This window comes from Syzygium oleosum, unplaced genomic scaffold (assembly GCF_021117445.2).
Source record: "Syzygium oleosum isolate NSW1041296 unplaced genomic scaffold, Sole_v2.1 Sole_v2.05, whole genome shotgun sequence".
In the NCBI taxonomy this organism is placed as follows: domain Eukaryota; kingdom Viridiplantae; phylum Streptophyta; class Magnoliopsida; order Myrtales; family Myrtaceae; genus Syzygium; species Syzygium oleosum.
Window position 1 is genome coordinate 9,085,496 of NW_026607489.1, and position 21,323 is coordinate 9,106,818.

Sequence of the window (21,323 nt, forward strand, 5' to 3'; positions counted from 1 at the left end):
TCAGCAAGTCACGTGAATTTATTGCTACGGTGGAATAATCAAGTTGGAAAATCAATGATTTTAAGTCGATAAGAGCCAGATTTGGGATTTAAGTGAAAGTTTGTGCTTTTTTACGAGACAAAAAAAAGTTCGGGCCAGAATTGTCCATTGACATAAAGTTGGTACTTTTTTACGGGACAAAAAAAAGTTCGGGCCATAATTGTCCCTCGATCTAAAGTTGATGCTTTTTTATCGAACAAAAAAAAGTTCGGGTCAAAATTGTCCCTCGACATAAAGTTTGTGCTTTTTTTTTTAATTAACCCAAATGTCAATATGAGATATTTCGTCATATTAATCAGAAACGTACGAAAGACGCGCCGGTGGACTTTTCTCGTGCCGTGACAGCCGCGTCAGCCGCGACTCTGACCAAACAGCGAACAAAGTTGGACCAATTCCTCTTCCGCTGCTCATCTTCCTCGTCCGATGTCTTACTTCCTTCCACACCAGGAGCACGAGAACAGACACGACCACCACCCACCGCCGTCCACTTCCACCACGAGCTCCCACTCTCCCCGCCCGCCACGAACGCTCCGCCGAAAAGGGCCGCTTGCACGCTCCTCCGTCGTCCCGACCGATGAGCAGCGAATCGCGGCAAATGGTCTCCTCCGCCATCGCAGCCCAGTCTCTCCTCCTCCTCCCCCTCCTCCTCTTCCTCCCGCTCCTCTTCCTCTGCTCGCCGGTCTCTGCTCAAGTCTCCCCTGGCTCGACCCTCTACGCCTCCCGCGTCAACCAGTCCTGGTCCTCCCCGAACCAGGCCTTCTCCCTCGGCTTCGTCGCCGCCGCCACCGACCCCTCCTCCTTCCTCGCCGCCATCACCTACGCCGGCGGCCCCACCGTCGTCGTCTGGTCCGCCGGCGGCTCCGCCGTCGACTCCTCCGGCGCCCTCCAGTTCCTCTCCACCGGCAACCTCCGGCTCGTCAATGGGTCGGGCGCCACCGTCTGGGAGTCCAACACGACCGGCAGGGGAGTGACCTCAGCAAATCTTGATGACACCGGCAACTTGGTGCTCCGGAACGGCACGTCTTCGGTCTGGTCGTCGTTCGATCACCCGACCGACACGATCGTACCCTCGCAGAATTTCACAGTCGGTCAGACGCTGCGAAGTGGGCGGTACTCCTTTAATCTTTTGAGCTCTGGTAATTTGACCCTTCGGTGGAATACTAGTATTGAGTATTGGAATCAAGGGGTGAATTCGTCGATCCAGGGGAATCTGACTGCTCCCACCCTGGGTTTGCAGTCTACAGGTATTCTGTACATATCTGACCCTTCTTTGAGTAGTTATGCAATCATTGCTTACAGTAGTGATTACGCGGAAGGGAGCGACATTTTAAGGTTTCTGAGGTTGGATCCTGATGGGAATTTGAAGATTTTTAGCTCAGCGAGGAATAGTGGGAGTAAGAACTTGAGGTGGGCAGCTGTTGATCAGTGCGAGGTCTTTGGGTTCTGTGGGAATCTGGGTATTTGCAGTTACAACGACTCGACCCCAATGTGCAGGTGCCCGAGCCAGAATTTCGAGCCAATCGATCCGAACGATAGCAGAAAAGGTTGTAAGAGGAAAGTAAACATAGAGGATTGTCCGGGGAGTGCGACTATGTTGGAACTGGATCATGCTTCGTTCTTGACCTACCCGCCTGAGCTGTCCTCACAAGTTTTCTTTGTGGGTATATCGGCATGTAGGTTGAATTGTCTTGTGAGTGGTTCTTGTATGGCTTCAACTTCATTATCCGATGGGACAGGGCTGTGTTACTTGAAATCTGTGAATTTTGTCAGTGGTTATGAGAATCCGGCATTGCCGAGCACATCATACGTCAAAGTTTGTGGCCCAGTAGTTCCGAACCCATCATCTCTGGAGGGAACCGGCAAAAACAAGGGATGGAGACTACATGCTTGGGTGGTAGTGGTTGTGGTTTTGGCTACAGTTCTTGGTTTAATCCTCTTAGAAGGTGGTCTGTGGTGGTCGTGTTTTAGAAATAGTACGAAGTTTGGTGCATTGTCATCTCATTATACACTCCTTGAGTATGCCTCCGGGGCACCAGTCCAGTTCACGTACAAAGAGCTTCAAGGAGCAACTAAAGGGTTCAAGGAGAAACTGGGTGCCGGAGGATTTGGGGCTGTTTATAGAGGAGTCCTTACTAATAGAACGGTCGTTGCGGTTAAGCAGCTAGAGGGAATTGAACAAGGGGAGAAGCAATTCAGGATGGAGGTGGCAACCATAAGTAGCACGCACCATTTGAATTTGGTGCGGTTGATCGGCTTTTGCTCGGAGGGACGTCACAGGCTCTTAGTCTATGAGTTCATGAAAAATGGTTCTCTGGATGATTTCCTCTTTACTAGTGAAGAAAATTCAGGGAAGTTGTTGAATTGGGAGCAACGGTTTAAAATCGCCCTGGGGACTGCAAGGGGAATCACCTATCTCCACGAAGAATGTCGAGACTGCATTGTTCATTGTGACATAAAACCCGAGAATATTCTTTTGGATGAAAATTACAACGCCAAAGTGTCTGATTTCGGCCTCGCAAAGCTCATAAACGCCAAGGATCACCGGTACCGCACCTTGACGAGCTTGAGAGGCACGAGAGGTTATTTGGCACCTGAGTGGCTGGCGAATCTCCCGATAACTTCCAAATCAGACATCTACAGTTATGGGATGGTCTTGTTGGAAATAGTGAGTGGGAGAAGGAATTTTGATGTTTCCGTCGAAACCAACAATAAGAAATTCTCCATGTGGGCTTATGAGGAGTTTGAGAAGAGCAATGCTGAGAACATTATAGACAAGAGGCTGTTTGGTGCTGATCAAGATTTAAACATGGAGCAAGTAATGAGGGCAATCCAGATCTGTTTCTGGTGCATCCAGGAACAACCATCGCATAGGCCGACTATGGGGAAAATTCTGCAGATGCTTGATGGGATTACGGAGATTGAGAGGCCACCTCCTCCGAAGGCAGCAGTTGATGGGTCCCATAGCGGAAGCAGCATCAATGTCAGTAGTAATATAAGCGCACTCTCGACATTCGCAGCTTCAGTTCCTCCTCCATCATCTTCGTCTCGCCAAACTTCTGGAGTTTCGCCTGTTACTTCAGGAAGAAATTTAGAAAAGGCATCCTCATCCCATCTTAACTCAGATTCAAAGTGAAGCACTCAATAGCACGTGATAATTTTTATAAGATGGAGTGAGCTCTGGAAGGAATTTATATTCAATTTGTATCTTAGTTGTACACTGCCTCTTTGTAAAATGTCTTGTTATACCAGCAAAGCTGGCTGTGGGTAGAGGAGCATCTTAAGTCTTGCGTGTGTATATTTTCTTCATCACCTGAAACTGTGTATTCCACATTGATAGCTATAAAACATTTGAGCATTTGTTTCTCTCCAAAAGGCCATAGTCTCTGTAAGATGGTGAAGGGCCAATTTGATAGCCCTCTGCTGAAGGAAGATTTTAAATGGAAGCACTGTTACTCATAAGGAGGATGCTGGGAACTTGCTGCAGGAAACTGCTTTGGTAAGAAGGTGCTAATGGAAATGTTTCACAGATTGATACTAAAACTGCTGCAGAATAATGAAACGAGTTAAACACAACAGCACCAGCGATGCACATACCAGCTGCTCTATTTATTAAAGAAAACTATAGAAGTGTGCACTCAGTTCAGGTAAGTAGAGGGTACTGTGTTGAGTAGATACATGCGATTTCCTTTCTAAGTATAATTAGGCAAAGGGTTTACAGTTGCTGCTGCCTATCCAATGTGATGTTAGTTGATCTCATGTGATGCTGTTGGATCAGGACTATAAGTTTCTTTTAAGTATAAGGATCCATGCGCTTTGTTAGTTCTGGAGAATTTTGTTTCTTTTTAATGGTGTAACTTGACTGTTCCTTGATCGTATCATCTTAATTGTTATAAGTGACCATAATACTACAACTGTGATTTCATCCTTTTTGGCATAGTATGGGTCATTCTTCGGATGTTACCGTTGCATTCATGCTTAATTTTACAATTGTTCATTGGTTCTTTGCACGATTGACAACCTTGTTGTCATCAACCACCTGTTTTCCCTCCCTCCCGTACTCGTGTTGCGTATACAGTTATACTCGAGTTTATGTTGTGAACTGGTCGTACCTGCTTCAACCTGGGTGCATGCTTGTCTCTTTTTGCTTATGATGAGAACACATGACGATTGAAGACATAAATGTAAAGTTTTCGTCTGATAATATCTGATAGGGCTATGTTTTCTTTGATCCTGTTAGATGCTCTACAGAGAAAATGAAAGATGTTCTGTTTTATGCCGAACCTTTTCCTCCAGTTCTTTAATGACTCGTGATCTTCAGTAAGATGATGCAATCTCATGTCAGTCAAACGCATGAGATGGCTCCAGGAAAATTGCTTTTCAATGCTTTTATGACGGGTAGTATAGTCCACTATTCTTTCACCAGTAACTAATTCTCTTGGACTATTGAATGTTTTTATTGGGTTGCTCTGGTAATCTTCAAACTTCAAATGGGTTGTCTGGCACGATTTTGTGGAGGCTATATAGTTTTATTTTTAGTTTTTTGGGTTGAATTAGCGTGATTAGGGCTGCTAATATTAGTGCTAACTTTATCATTTGCATTCATATTGAGCATACGGTAAAAAAAAAAAACACATTATAATCCAAGTTCGAACACCGGCAGCTTGCTGGTTTCTTCTCTGTATTCATTTAGGTGGATCAAAGAGAGATCTCTTAGGAGGCTTGCTAAAGCTTGCTTGGAGGAGAACAGTGGTTGTTTACACTGATCATCTCTTAAAACAGGTTTCTCCACTAGAAAATGGACCCTCTGGTGCCAAAATAGTATACTTTTGCATGCCATTGATCTCGGAAAACAGTTCCAGTCTGCTAGAGCCGGGTTAAGGAAGGGTTCAACCGGGCATCGTCCCACACCTAAATCATGTCTGCATTACCTGCTTGCCTTTGAGTTGGTGATGTTGGTAAATTGTGCAGAACAGGGTTAAATCTGAAGGGCCGACTCTGCAATCAATCAAAACACTCCATACCCAAAGCCGATATTTCCCTGAGAAATTGCTCACTAGGTCCCTGGTTTCCCTCTAGTTATGACATTGAAGTGGCATCCATAGATGCAGTTCTTGGGGTATTTTAAAGGGACAGGTCATGAAGGATATCCGAGTCATCCATCATGTACCAGGTTGATGGCTATTGCAAACGAACTGTTCTGGTTCTGTCACCGTGCCTCATGCCCCTCACTATTCCTTGTACCCAGGTGGAAAGAGAGACGTCGGTTGCATTGTAACGGTAGATTCTCTCAATACAATATGTTATTCTTCAGGGGGGCAAAATGTGATGGGCTTGATAGACTTCTTCTTCCCCCTCTGTTTTCACTTGCCAGGGGTCAAAATGAAAGCGTGCCCGAATGTCGGGGGACAAATCTTATACCGAAATCAACCGCGAGGGACTGAAACAGAGAAAAAAAAAATCTATTTCAGAGATGAAAGTGGAAATTCACCCAAACATTATAACCGCATCTAGAAAACCAAAATCACCTTTCATTTCCCACCGCACAAAAGGACTCCCAGTCAACACAGTGCTCCCAGGCGGTGTAGCCCGGCAAGATTGGTGCACATGCATAAAGTTCCTTTGACCCAAGAAATGCCACTTTCTACATTTTTGGTACTTCTCATCATTGCAAAAGGCCATTAACTTTTCAATTGGGTCCCTCCCACCAGTGTCTGAGGATTGTGACTCGTTTGGTTTTATTCCCTCTTTATTTTTATTTTCTTCTCATTTTTTTTTTTAAGATAAATGAATGTTCCCAATTCGTTCGAGATGGACCGCTAGGGCAATGCCACCACAAGAGTTCCCCCCACCCCAATCAATAGAATTATCCTTTTTATATAGTGCCATAAATATCGGAGAGTGCCCGATTGCTTTGGGGTGACAACCCGGGCAGTATCTGCTAAATTGTCTCCTAGCAATCTTGTATACCTATAATTAACTCAAATACAGATGAAAACAAAAGTGAATATAAGGGCACGTCTATTTCGCGAAAAATGAGTAATTTGAACAATATTTCTAAAAAATGATTGTTCGTGTCACCTGCAAAAATGAATGAACAAAAAGTATTCTTATAGTGTATGAAAATTTTTAGACATAAAGTAGTTGTCGATAATTAAAATATTTCACATTGACTAATTATTTCGAGTGATATAAGAGATCATTTTTAGAAAAATATTTTTCTAAATAATTTATTTTCTACGAAACAAACGGGGTCTAAGAGAAAGTCTCAGCACGTTATGTCCGAACGCTCTTATAAAAATCAAATAAAAATAAAACAAAATACCGATTTGATTGGTATTGAAATTGAAATACACCCTTTTTATGATAGATATATATATATATATATATATATATATATATATATATATCTAACTATAAGTATTTGATTCATGGGGACATGGAAGCGCACGTGTGTGACGAATTGGATTTTGCCAATGGTCGCCCCCACCTTTGAAAATGAAAGGGTTCTATGCTTTTCATGGGTAAACTTTCGGCTTTCGCAATGAAAATTTGATCGTTTCCGATCACTTGGTCTATCGATCAAACATTTCAACTTCCTACGTAACGAGTGATAATCAACATTCATAGCAAGCTACTACTGTATTGATCATCCAAAGAGTAGAATAAATGTAAGGGTTACTACCACGAAAAACCCCAAACTGATACACATGTAATAAATTTACTCCAAACTAATATTTTGACCACTCCAAACTAGTATACCTTGGACAAATTTACCCAAAACTAATTTTTTTACCACGAAACTCTAAACTGGTACATTTATGATAAATTTATCATTTGTTAGTTTCCGATAAATTGAATTAATACCATGAAAAATCACAAACCGGTACACCCATGACAAACGGAGGATAAAACCCCAAACCGGTGCACCCGTCAACTGCCACATAACATCCAACTCAACAATTTAACAGTAAAATTTAACGAAAACTAATGAAAGGTAAATTTGTCACTGGTATATCGGTTTGGGGGTTTTTTGTGGTGAAAAAATTACTTTTGAGCAAATTTGTCGTAAGTGTATCAGCCTGAAATTTTTCGTGATATTAACCCTGAATGTAACTAGAATAAGTAAACACGAATCGTCGCGTTACATTAAGATAAGGGTATTCCGAGGCCGTACATCTCCGTCACCCTTTTTTGAATTCTGTTCGTGGGCTTTCGAGTGGGGAACTCGTCAACGCCAACATCAGAAACCGCAATCATTTTATCCGAGAATGGAAAAATCTGCAAAGGGACAACTTTGGCTGGCAACGACACTCGAGCATTGGCTAAAATTTTTGAAGGGATCAAATGGTGCTTTCGATGAGGTATCGACCGGGACAGATGCAATCGAAGGGGCACAAACGAGGCCAGCAACACATGTAGGAACAGGAATGAGTCGACAAACTTGAGAGACCGAGGGATGCGTAGTAGTTGGCAGAGGCATGGAGATTAGACATGTTGCGCCATGTTCTGATGATGAGACTGAAACGTATGGATGAAAAAGCTAAGTTAATTTCCAAGCACGATATTATACTGGCTTTGTCCTTTCGCTTGGAAAGTGACATAAATCTAACTAAGGAAATGGGTACTGTATCCATGATACTTGTGGCACCATATTGTCGAGGTGTTAAATTCCACTTCCCACCGTGATGATATCGGTTCTTCGAACACGCCAAGAGATTTCATAAGAAGAGCAAACGAGACGACTTACGTTAAATGGCGAAGCTATTCAATTTACGTGTTGCCTTATTTCCTGCTCGGTCCGATAGCGTCTCGTCTTGTGTCACGGTTCAGGAGATTCGGGATCGATTCGAGCTCACGTATGAAGGAACGGATCGTGCATGAGAAACGGAGATGAACACATTGTAGAGCAATATGAATCGTTCAAGACGAAGCCGGGAGGAAGCCTAAATCACCCTCGCTTCGCCGACATTATGAATGGGCTTTCATCCCTGGGCACAATGAAAAATAAACCATAGGGATTTAGCCAATGGCTCTGTATGAACTTGCTGGAATAACGATGGCTTATGTAGTAGAACTCGACAATGAAAAAGAAAATAAAAAAGGTCAAATGGTTATTTGTTTTAACGTCGATAACACTTCGTTTGAAGATGAGCATGACGAGGAAATGCCAAAGTTGGGAAATAAAATTGGGAAAGTACAATTGAATCCTAAATTTTCGAAAAGTGCAATCAAATCCTTATTTGGTTTTTATTTTTTATAATTCAGCTTAGTTGTTAGTCTAATTTAAATAAAATTTAGGATAAATAATTAAATTTAGACAAAAACAATGTCGTTTTAGCCTTATGCTTCATCTTTCAGCTATGTCAGCGCCACATAAAAAAAAGAAAATAACAAGAAAAAAATCAGGTCAGTATCTTCCGTTACCCAAGTTGGACGGAGTTAATGGAAATTGGACAGAGTTAATGGAAGGATTTGATTACACTAATTTGACAAGTTTTAAGACTTGCTTACACTTTATGAAATTTTTTGAAATTCAATATACTTTCATAATAAGTTTTAAGACTTTCAGTATACTTATCCTTAAAGAATTGAAAACCTTAGTGAGAAAAAAATAGTAATTGCAAAGGAAAGAAGTCATTCGACAAAAGGGAGTCTAGGAGAAACTCCAAATGCAAGAACGAATCCAAAGGAAGCGAAAGCATTTGCTTCAAATGCAGAAAGTCTGGCCACATCAAACCGGAATGCCCTTTGTTGAAAAGGAAGAAAGCAAAATTCTTAAGGTGTTTCACTACAAATTGGGTGTGGACCCAAATAGTAAAAGATCTTTCACCAAAGGTTGATTTTTGGTATTTTGTTAACGGGTTTAGTGGCGATTCGAATAGAAGATGAATTGCGGAACAAGGATGAAGAATAAATGAATAAGAGAAAGAAGTGAGGAATCCTCTTTTCGACTCTGACTCTCCCACTCCGGTCATTGCTTTTCTTTCCGTTATTTCGAAAGTAGCTGCTTCAACTTCAGTCGCTCAAATTTTCGATATTCCTTTTTATTTCTCATCAAACAAATGGCATCTTCTTCTATCCTACCTATTCTTAGCATGATATTGGAGAATCTCATTGCTATTACTCAAATAAGCATGAAATATATGCTTGCATATTCGTCCATAGGTCAAATCGGATATGCAATTATTGGAATAATTGTTGGAAACTCAAATGGTGGATATGCGAAATTTAAACAAGAAGAACTGCAAGTACTAGAAATCGGAAACATGTTGACAAATTGAAAATACATTAGAATTCGTTCTTCATGACGGTGCATCCTTCTACAATAATTACTCACTACATTTTATAATCTACTAAACATAATTGCCTATAAGCAGTTTAAGCTATATGTGCGGTTTCATTTGCAATTGCACAATTCTAGGTCGCATGATCGCACGTCAACCTTATCCATAAGCAGTTACAATTCCTTGAGTGCCACTGGACTTAACCGTCAATTGATATCTCCGTCTTCGATCGGCATCTTCACTTTATCTCCTTTTTTCATTTCCCTGGATCTAGCACTTAGCCAAATTCACTATGACATTGGCTACGTTGGTTTCATCATCGAATAGATATGTTTGTTGACCATTTACCATAATGTGTCGACAGCTATATTTCATAGTCATCAATTAATCTCACCGTCTGTCAATGACTGCATTATATAACCATCGGTGACTATCACATTACTCACCCATGACTATATCAATCTCACCACCAAGCTCTATAATCGACCAAATCAACTTCATGACCAATTCTTGCGATTCTAAAGAATTGGTCATCTTTTTATGTAAACAGCGGAAGAGGAAGAAAACTCTAAAGGCACAGAGTGACTCGGGATGCAAATCTAGTTACAAGGATACAAATTAAGCAAACATTTGTTTTGTGGCAGAAGCGGGTGTAGATGAAGAAGAGGTAGATTATGAACTTATATATGATAATATACATGAAATGCTCGAGAAGATGTTTGTTGATATGAGAAAAGACAAGAAAAAAAATAGGGAGAATGACACAAATGATTCATAAACTTTGATCCAACATGCATTGTGATCTCTAAATTTTTAATTTATTCAATTTGGTTCTTAAACTTTAGCCCAATGTATAACGACTCAGTCCAACGTGGGCGGGGAGTGGTCACCGAGGACAGAGGGTTTGGACAATGAGCTACTCCTAGCAGGCTTTTAGGATTGCGAATGGGGTAAAAGAAACAATCGAATTGTGCACAGAACAAGGGGAGAGCAATTTTGAGATATATATATATATATATATATATATATATATATATATAACTGAAATTAACTCGCAGAGGTGCCTTTTGACATAATGACAATGCTTAATTTTGGAACTCCAAAGCTAAGCATGCTCAGGTGGGAGCACTTCTAGGATGGGTGATCTCCTGGGAATATGCCCACCTGTATGCCAATGGACAAAATCGTAAGGCTCAGTATGAGATGGGCCAAATCGGACAATACATCAATGAGTTAATCCAGAGATGTCACATAATGTGCAATGCGGTCTATAAACTTTTAATTTATTCAATGTGATTCTTAAACTTTTGGTACATGTTCAATATAATCCCTAAATTATATGAAAATGTTTAATATTATCCATGGGCTAAATTGAACAAATTAAAAGTTGAGGGACTACATTGCATATTCGACTAAAATTTAGGGATCATTTACGTCACAAGCCGAAAGAAGCGAATTCGTTTTAAACTGAAAATAATGATTTGCCAAAGGAAGAAATTCTAACCCTCAGAGAACGAGATTCTCTGTCGCAGAGTCAAAATTCTTCTATAAAGGGGAAACCGAAAGATTCTCCATTGGCTCGGGAGCCTTGAAAAGGATTTCCAGTCATCGGCGTATAACAAAAGGGCGGTTTAGGTTTCGTACCCGACAAAAAGCAAGAACCTTTGACCAAAGCAAAAGGAGATGAAATTCGATTTCAAAATACAAAACTCATTGTCACTCTCATTCTACTAAAATCCAAAGTTGCACAATATCCATCCTCCATGCCCTTTTTCTAAATAGGAAAAAGAATATTGGCGAAACATCCTGTCACGACCGAGGTTGTCTCATCCTATGGCTCTTAACAAGAAAGGGACCTGAGTTTGTGTGGGTACCAAGAAAATAGTGAATTTGATATATCTTGTATGTTTCAAAACGAAGAGAGTTAATATTAAAAAAAGAAGATGGTATCTCGATAGTAAGTGCTCACGCCACATGGCAGGTGATCTGACCGAATTCATCCATTTCCCTATTGAAATAATACTGATCAACTAACGGTTTCTTATCTGAGCACAATGGTTCTATTGTGCTTGGTCTTTTAAGAGACGATCATGCGTTACATCATCTGTTTATGGCATATCGATTTTATTCCTATTATTTTGACGAGTGAAAGTATAAGGTAAACTTAGAATTTCCTAAGCTATGATGACCAATTACATCGTGTTTATTGATTCGAAGCTGCACTACATAGGGTTCAGGGTTCAGGGTCATGCGTCAATATGAGTAAGAGAGACGATGTGATCTGCTACACTTACGTACCAACCAGGTGCTTGCAGATCCCATCAAGAAAAAGGGTCATGGAAATCATGGGAGATTTAGGGGACGGGTTTATAGAGATGATCCGAATAGAAATCCTACTCCATTACAATGGTGTAGGTCGAAGCCTTTTATTTTGTCTTTCATGATCATGTTTTGAGAGTTCAAAGGTTGATATTATCGTCGACCATTTGAGAAATGTAGCACATGTACTACTTTTAGGTGCATCATGCATCGGAGGAATAGGGGGTATCAACACAAATGATGGAGTCCCACTTCCGGTTATTGCATATATGCTAATTAAGTTCTAAATTTTTAAGTTTTATCAATTCGATCCTAAATTTTTGTGCGAAATTTCAGTGTAATCTTTCCGACCGGTTTTCACCGAAGTCTCTAATGTGGCGGCGCAATTCTCGTCGGCCGCCCTATATCGCATACCATCATGTTAGCAATTTTCGGTGAAAATTGGTCAGAAAGACTCCATTGGAATTTCTTGCAAAAGTTTATGATTAAATTAACAAAATTTTGAAAAGTTTAGGATTCAATTGGCATCTGTACAATATGTTTATGACTAATCGGATAATTTTTCTACATAAGGTTCATTAGAAGTGTTGTGATTGAGAGTACTATGAACTCATGTATAGTGTGAATGAAAATCTTCTAGTTTTATATTCACCTTAAGGTTCAAGGCAAAATCCACCTCTAAGCATTCATTATATAAAGAACCCATCTTATCGCATTTGTTAAGTGGGTATGTATTATAATGTATTGGGTCTATGTGTGCTTATCATTGGTAAATAAGTGGAGGATTTTGGTGAATATATATATGGTATCGACCAATGATATGAACTACGATTAAAAAAAAAAAACACAATAAGCTAGTCAAATTGACCCAATTGACCGTTAAGTGAACTAGTGTTTTATGTTGCATGAAAGGGAGCAAAGAATATATGAGAATAATTTTGTTCCAAAAAAGGTGCACTCTGAAGTGAAGTGCACCAATGATATGTTTTTACAGAGATACTGTATTTTGAAGTTAGTACAATCTTAAAAAAAAGTTTTTCGGGAGTGCCTTGCTTCAATCTATGTTTTGTCTGAATTCTTCATTCGATTTGGTATTTTCCGTTTTGTTTTTCAATTTCGAAGCAGGGTTTTGAATTCGTAATCTTATGCCACAACAGGATGCTCTTGTAAGAAGATGCAGCTGCATATAACCTAGAATACACAAGTTAAGATAGTACTAAGAATAAGGTGTTTGGCGAGTGTTTCTGCTCGGAGTTGGTTCGGCTTTCCCGAGGGATTTCGAGTCTCCAGAGCTCCTCGGGGAAAATATAAAGCGTTTGGCAAGTGTTTTTGTGACTCCATTAGCCAAATGCTAGACCTGGGTTCACTATTTTCGGAATGCTATCGTGAGGGTTTAATCACTTTTTTTCTTTTCAATATTGCCCTCACTGATGATTATGTGTTCCATTTCTGCCCTAAAAAAATACTGTTCATTTTCATCCTTTGACTCATTGGTTCGTCATCGAGGTTGAGGTCGAGTTCGAGGTTGCCCATCGCCGAGGTTGAGATCAAGGGTCGCGCGTGCCGTCGAGTCATTGTTTTCGTTGGAGCTGTTGTCTTTGCCTGATTTGCTGTGGGTCGAGGTCGAGGGTCAAGCGACCCAGATCTGGCCCTTCGATTGTAGTCATGCGACCTCAGGGTCACCAGTGTCGCCTGGGTTGCAGACGATCGAAGGGTGAAATTTGGGTCGCCCCGAGATTGCGCGACCTCGACTTCCCCGAAGTTGCCAGTGAAGCTTCGACATTGCATATCCCAATATAGAAAAACCCTAGCTGATGTTCAAAGCTCACATGGTCGACAGATGCCTATGGTTTGACAAGGATCATTGGTCAAAAGCTCGCTTGGCCAATGCTTGCCTTTGGTCGCCTCGCTTGTGGCCGCTGCTGGCAAAGCTCGCCAAAGCTTGTCGTTTGTTTCTCTCTCTGTTTTTTTTTCATTTCAAAGTTGCTTTACAAAATATATACAAAAAATGAGTTATCCAAACACTATTATTTTTACCAAATGCACCTTCATCCAAAGATGCTCGCGGAAATGGCTTTGCATTCCTCCAAAATCGAGCCAAACGGCAAGCACTAAAACAAAAGAATCCGATCAACTCTAAGTTTCCCGACCTTTTCTCACGGATTCAGTTCATAGCATCGACAGCCCATGGACACGAGGAGCGCAGCAGCGATCGGGGCTACGATCATGCTCACGGAACGCCCCCTCCACTACTCACAAGCCAATTAAAATTCGGGCATACCGGCATAGAGCGATCGGCGTGCAGTCCGGCGAGATAAGAACGTCCCGAGCTGAGAAACCTCCGACGTTTGCTAGCAGCGCTGCGTCCAATGATGCCTAAAACACATGTTTTAACCACTAGGGGGGTTGGTATCACGTCGTGTACATAGATAGATACATTATGTATGATGGCTATGGTTCCTAAGAAAAGCCAAAAAAAAAGGGGGAGGGAGAGAGAGAGAGGTAGCTCTTGTTCGTTTTAGGGCCGAATCTGACGTGGCGATCGGTGGGGGCCCACCCCCCGGCCCCGACGCTTGACCGAAAACGGGGTTCCCGTCTCGCGGTCACGTCGCTTTCCCACGATGTAGAGGGCGACGGGGGGTGGGGGGCCGTTTTGACTGCGCACGGGCAGCGGGCAGCCTACCCTCCTCGCTCTCTCTCTCTCTCTCTACAGCAGCACGCCTGCCCTTCAGCACACACTACTGCTGCTGCTCTCACTCGCGAAAAAAAGAAAAGAGAAAGAGAGAGAGAGAGAGAGAGCGAAAAAAGTTCTTAAAACAAAAAGATAACACAGCACACCGCGAGAAGGAGAGAGAGAGACCCTCTTCTTCTTCCCCCCCCCCCCACACACAAGAACACTCATCGCGCAGGTGGAAAAAGCTGCCCGGAGAGAGAAGGAGAGGTGACGATTCGAAAAGGGTGAGGGCTCGTTTGAAATGGAAAGCGGAAAGACGCGATTTTTCCTGGAGTTTCTTGGGTAAATTTTCGGTTCCTTTCTTGGGGGGGGCCTCGGCAGTGCTTTTGGCCTGTAATGTGATGCGCCCGGATCGAAGTTCCGTGTTGGGATTTTCGTGGGTTCTCCGCTTTTCGGCGATGGGTGCTCCGTGCTGAGTGATTCGGCGCGGCTTCCGGTGGCGAGATTCGAGTCGGGTGGTGGGAGGTTTTTGGGGGGTCGTTCTTGGTGATGGTGTGTTGGACGCGGGTTTGTTTCTTGGATCTGGGAAGATCGCGTCGGGGTTAGTTCCGAAAATGGAGAGAGAGCTTTGCATTTCGCTCTTCTTGGTGCTTTGTTCGTCATGGATGGCGCACGCCAACATGGAAGGTTTGTTTGTATCTCTCTCTCTCTCTCTCTGCTGTTTTTAGCTCAATCTTTTCGTGCTTCAAGAGAACTTTGATCTTTTTCTTGTTCTTGTGGGTTCGTTTGTGGTAATGCATGTGGCTTTTTTTTTTTTTTGGTTCAATCTCGCGCTTCTAAGATTTTGTGGGTTGCGAATGTGTGAACCGACCTTTAAGTGGTCACTGTTGAGGATATTCCGAAACTAATAGCTGTGTTTATGCTTTTTTCTACTCTTGTATAGTTTTTCCCATGACTAACCTTGTAATCGTGGACTTTAATGAGAAATTGAATGAGTTTGGTGGCTTGATAGTCTCTGTGTAGTGCAATTTTGTTGCCCTCATTTAGTTGAAGCACTTTCGGTAATGTCTAGAAGGACCACTTGAAGCAATGCTATTGCGGAATGCCTTCTCTTTATAATGCCGGTTGCATGTCTAGGGGGATAATTTGAGATCTTGTTGTGTCACAAGTAGAATGAGGCCAGCCACTGCCAATGAGGAAACGGATGTTAGATGATCTCGGGTTGACATGATTCATGAACTAGTGCAAGTAATGAAGAAGTTGTTTTCTGGAGTAATCTTATTGCCTTTGAGAGGTTTGGTATGCTATTTGCTTGACAGTGCACGGTTCCGTGGATATCTGTGAGCTGCCTACTTTTCATTACAGTGATCTTTGAAATTGGAAAGGGAATTCTCTTTTTTCTGAAAAAAAAGTACATTTTTCATGCCAATGGTGACTGTCTGATATTAATTGACAGGTGATGCTTTGCATAGCCTGAGGACAAGCTTAGAAGATCCCAGCAATGTCCTGCAAAGTTGGGATCCCACCCTTGTCAACCCTTGCACATGGTTTCATGTGACATGTAACAATGATAATAGCGTTATAAGAGTGTAAGTTCTCTCCTATTTCTGTTTTTTCTATTTTCAGAGGGCTTTGTCATACATGCTGGTGGAGTGATTGTTGAAGCTTTATTCTGTGGGGGAGTTATTGATGAGGTTTATTCATTTTGACAGTGATCTTGGAAATGCAGCTTTATCTGGTCAGCTAGTCCCTCAGCTTGGTCTTCTTAAGAATTTGCAGTACTTGTAAGTTTTGTTTGAACTTTGAAAATTCTAAATTTTACACCTGAAGTTCATACAGCCGTGATAAAAGTAAATTGTTAGGAGTTTCTTTTTCATCAATTGTTTGAGGTTTTTCACTCCTTGCTAGTTTTTTCCAAGTTGTTGACTGCCGAATTTAGCATGTTGTTGATGTTTACAATTACCTATATTTCGTTTCTGTTGGTCATTGCACAATTGAAACATACTGTGAGTGCCTAAAAGGACATTTTCTTGAGATAAATTTCCTGTATAAGCAATAATTTGGTTGCCGTTACTGGTATAACCGCAAACTTTCTTTTAGACTAGATGCTTGTCACAAGTAGCAAACAAGAATCTGAAAGTGTTTGGCTTTGGTTTTCATGTTGTCAAGGACAAGAGCCTCAGTAAAAACTCTTGCATTTGCACTTCACTGCCTTTTGTACTTGTGCTGCCTAGATACTTCATAGACATCTGATCACCACTCCAATTTGCTTTTGACAGGGAACTCTACAGTAATAATTTGAGTGGCCCTATTCCTAGTGACCTTGGTAATTTGACCAGCTTGGTTAGTTTGGATCTTTATATGAACAGTTTTACTGGTCCCATCCCAGATACATTGGGCAAGTTATCAAAGCTGCGCTTCTTGTGAGTTTTCATCTCCTCCCCGCAACTTTCTGAAGTATAGAAGCAACAGAAAATTATTGGCTACTAAGTCTCGGCGCTCTAATATATTTTGTGCTTTTACTCTTGTTAACTCTTCCTTTATTCTTATTGAATTTTATTTTATATGCCACTGGACGACCGGAGGATTGAATTGGTAGGTGATGAAAAGAATTTTCTGTTGTTTATTAAGGTAGTAATGCCTGTTAAATGATTAGAATCCAAAAGTTTACGCTATTTCGGGGAGAAGCAATGTGCAAGCATAATGGACTTTTTGAAGGGGGTTGAAGGAATTGAAATTTTGCTCAGATGTCATGTAGGAGGAGTCACTCCAAAGCTAAGATATTAGGTCCAACAGGGTATATATGTATATTAGCTAGGACAACCCTTTCTAAGAAAAGATTTGTCAGAACTTTATTATGAGCTAGATCAATGCAAAACTGTCCTTTACAATTTTCCTCTCACCTCTAATAAAATAACAAAGGATCTGCGTTTGACTCAGCACTCAATTCCATCTATCTCCATCAAGGAAGTTGCCATTGTAGCTTTACATTTTCCTAACTATTCTTTTCTAACTGTATACTGATCTTTAAGAAAACCATAGTAAGGCATCAGGAAGGGAAGTGGAAATTGGTTTTGTCTTATTCTCTTCGAGTAGAACCAGTGGTAATTCTACAGATTGCACATTGTGTCTTTTACTTGAAAATTGAAAAGTGTAAAGTCATTGACCTACGGAAAGCGTCCTTAAAATCTACTTGGTTGCTAAGTGAGCTCCAAGCAGGTGGACTATGTGATAACTGGTTCTTTTGCTTTAACGCTTTCTAAAACGGAGAGCACATATTGGAATGATAAAAGGTTTATTTTATTTTATTTAAAAGGTTTCTTTTTCCGGATTTAACAATGTGCTGAGAAAACATTTGTGGAATGATAGGCGGCTTAACAACAACAGCCTGACAGGTCCAATTCCGATGTCTTTGACTAATATCTCTACCCTGCAAGTGCTGTAAGTGATCTTAATACTTGTGAATCAGTAGCACGAAGAATGCTAGACATGCACCAAAGAATAATGTGTCTCTTATGACTCTTTGCAGGGATCTATCAAATAACCATCTGTCAGGAGAAGTTCCAGATAATGGTTCCTTCTCCTTATTCACTCCTATCAGGTTATTGGATGAGATTTGATCTGAGCTGTTCTAATGATTTTTTAAGAAACCATTTTGAACTTGATTTTGTTTATGCAGTTTTGCCAATAATTTGAACTTATGTGGGCCAGTTACTGGGCACCCTTGTCCGGGTTCTCCACCATTCTCTCCTCCTCCTCCATTTGTACAACCTCCACCAGTTTCTTCACCAGGTGATTGTCCTGTTATTGGTTCTTCCAATTTCTCTCAAATCATGAAGCCCTTTTTATTTGTATAGCTGCAGGTTGCCATGAATATTCCCATAATTGTATAGTCGGCTTCTCTCAGAGCTACAGTGGACCAATTTACTGGTGCAAAGTTACCAATTCAAATGTCATATGAATTTTTGTGTAATAGCTTGTTCCTTGTCTGACTTATCTTCTTACCATTAGTTTGATACCGAATAGGTCCTCAGTATTGTTTAATGTAACCTTATTTTAAGTCTTGAATTCAGCAAAGGAATCATAGGTTCATCTGGAATATGATACTCGATTATTTTAATCGGGGAATTGTTCATTTGTTTGGCATTGCTTAATGAGATGTACATGCTTTGAATGGTAATACTCATATTTTTAGAACGCTGCAGGAGGGAACAGTGCAACTGGAGCAATTGCCGGTGGAGTTGCTGCAGGCGCTGCCTTGCTCTTCGCCGCCCCAGCAATTGCCTTTGCATGGTGGCGCCGAAGGAAGCCCCAAGAATTTTTCTTTGATGTACCGGGTTAGTGATTCGGAAGGTCATTGTTTTCCTTTTAATGGTTGTGCGGGGTTCTCATTACTTGCCTCTGAATTTTCTTTTAACAGCTGAAGAGGATCCAGAAGTCCATTTAGGACAACTAAAAAGATTTTCACTACGAGAACTGCAAGTTGCGACAGATAGTTTTAGTAACAAAAACATCCTAGGCCGCGGTGGATTTGGTAAGGTTTACAAAGGACGTCTAGCTGATGGTTCTCTTGTGGCTGTAAAACGGCTGAAAGAAGAGCGCACGCCTGGGGGAGAGTTGCAGTTTCAAACGGAAGTGGAGATGATTAGTATGGCAGTCCATCGTAATCTCCTGCGGTTGCGTGGGTTTTGCATGACACCTACCGAGAGACTTCTGGTTTATCCCTACATGGCTAACGGAAGTGTTGCATCGTGTTTAAGAGGTAGCATTCATGAACCGTTCTTTAAAGATCTAAGGGTGGATACTGCATGTCCTAGTTTAATGTTTTTTCCTCGTAGACCTTCAGAATATAGGGTGTTGTCAGGAAGTGCCTTCTCTGCAGTCTTGCATATATAACGTTCGGATGCTTTGATATCACAGGCTGCAGTTAATTGGACAACTCTAACAATGTCAATATTACTTTTGTTTATTTCTTTGTAGAACGGCCTCCATCTCAGCCACCTCTTGATTGGAAAACTCGTAAGCGGATAGCATTGGGATCTGCAAGGGGTCTTTCATATTTACATGATCATTGCGACCCTAAAATCATCCATCGTGATGTAAAAGCTGCTAATATCTTGCTAGATGAGGAGTTTGAGGCTGTGGTAGGTGACTTTGGGTTAGCTAAACTTATGGACTACAAGGACACCCATGTTACAACTGCGGTCCGTGGAACTATAGGGCATATAGCTCCAGAGTACCTCTCTACAGGGAAGTCTTCAGAGAAAACTGATGTCTTCGGTTATGGTATTATGCTTCTAGAGTTGATCACAGGGCAGAGGGCATTTGATCTTGCTCGGCTTGCAAATGATGATGATGTCATGTTGCTTGATTGGGTATGTGTTGGATATGACATTTATTGTTTACCTGTGCTTTCCTTGGTTATCTTTTTTCTAGCAGGCCAACATTGTTATAATCTTTCTTTTTCAATTTTGCAATATTGAGATTTTCCTAAATAACATCCTGTTTGAGAGAGATGTCCTTTTTTTCCAACTTCAAAGGACCTATGGAAGTTAAAGTTAGCTGCACTCCTTGAATCAACGAGACCTTTATGATTGTTATATCAGCTTCGTTAATTAGTTGACTGGTTATGTGGAGAAACAGGGAATTTTCTTTTTCCTTATTGTGTAAGGAATATAAATGGATTTAGTAATATGTTTTTCTTGTATACAGATGAACTAACAAATCCACACACTGATTTCGATTTGCGTTGGCCATTTCCTGCAAAGGATACATAAGTAACACTGTCGATTGATTATTTGCCTTATCTGGACCAATATTTATGTGACCAAACTAGGCACGTCTTACACTACACAAATTGATGCTAGACTGAAATTATGTTGCTCAAGCGCTATACAGTACCGTCTGAAACCTGTGTACTTAATTCCTGAATCTTTTTTGACTTTGTTAGATAAGCAAGGTCATAGTACAACATTTCCAAATGCTCGAGGCGTTTGTTGGTTCTCTTTGAGCCATGTCTTTTGTCTAGTCTCTGCTGTCTTTTTCAGCTTTCCATCCTTAAAAGTTGATGACCCCTCCAGGTGAAAGGACTTCTCAAAGAGAAGAAGTTAGAGATGCTGGTCGATCCTGATCTCCAGAACAATTATGTGGAATCAGAGGTGGAACAATTAATCCAGGTTGCTCTTCTATGCACACAAGGCTCTCCTGGCGACCGTCCCAAGATGTCTGAAGTGGTGAGAATGCTCGAAGGCGACGGCTTGGCTGAGAAGTGGGACGAGTGGCAAAAGGTGGAAGTCCTTCGTCAGGAGGTGGATTTGGCTCCACATCCTAGTTCTGACTGGATCATCGACTCAACAGAGAATCTACATGCGGTTGAGTTGTCTGGTCCAAGGTGACCCCCTGCATAGTTCAAGTAAAGAAGGCAATTACTTACTATATTATTTTTTTTTAGTTTGAAAGTTTTCTTTTACCTGCTTAACAACCATGTGCTGATTTGTCTTTGTGTAAGCCCAGGGGCGCTGTATTCATTACAAAACTTGTGCATACGAGCTTATCTTGTTTGAGGTGCATTTGCATCATCTCATCTGCTGCTGATATGATTGTGATCTACACGATCAGTTTTGCCATTTGGGAGATTAGTCAAACTCCTATATTTTCATGGTTGGGGATGACGTAGTAAGCAAGAGGGAGGTGGTCCTAAGGGAGGGAGGAAGGGAGGTGGTCCTATTCTGTACTTGGAAGCAATGTTTTTGGTGTTGTATGATATCCCGTGGTCGAACGTGGTTGGCAAAGTTGCCTAACTTGGATTTGGAAAATCGATAGCTTCTTAAGCTTAATTTTGGCGTATGGATCAGAGGAGGTCCCCCGTTGGAATAAGCCTTTCCCTTCCTCTAAGATGTTTTCCTGAGCTTTTCTTCGATGATCTCTGCACTTTTTATGTTCCTTCTCGGAGGAAGCGAAGTGTTGTGATCATTAAGGAACTGCTCGAGAAACATTTCAGAAACCGT

General features: G+C 41.3%; 2 protein-coding genes across 2 annotated transcripts; both read left to right on the forward strand.

Annotated features, from left to right (window-relative positions):
• The first annotated feature begins 344 nt into the window (after nucleotides 1–344).
• LOC115681708 (G-type lectin S-receptor-like serine/threonine-protein kinase At1g34300) lies at nucleotides 345–3,402 on the forward strand. The gene has a single exon (XM_030605742.2). It carries the CDS (start codon nucleotides 614–616, stop codon nucleotides 3,170–3,172), a length of 2,559 nt encoding a protein of 852 aa, XP_030461602.2. The 5' UTR covers nucleotides 345–613; the 3' UTR covers nucleotides 3,173–3,402.
• An 11,069-nt stretch (nucleotides 3,403–14,471) lies between these two features.
• On the forward strand, nucleotides 14,472–20,885 carry LOC115681721 (somatic embryogenesis receptor kinase 2). Its single transcript, XM_030605756.2, has 11 exons — nucleotides 14,472–15,003; nucleotides 15,773–15,905; nucleotides 16,029–16,100; nucleotides 16,596–16,739; nucleotides 17,686–17,757; nucleotides 17,846–17,917; nucleotides 17,996–18,108; nucleotides 18,522–18,653; nucleotides 18,737–19,078; nucleotides 19,297–19,691; nucleotides 20,397–20,885. The coding sequence occupies exons 1-11, from the start codon at nucleotides 14,931–14,933 to the stop codon at nucleotides 20,709–20,711; spliced, it is 1,863 nt and encodes a 620-aa protein (XP_030461616.1). The 5' UTR covers nucleotides 14,472–14,930; the 3' UTR covers nucleotides 20,712–20,885.
• Nucleotides 20,886–21,323: the final 438 nt, after the last annotated feature.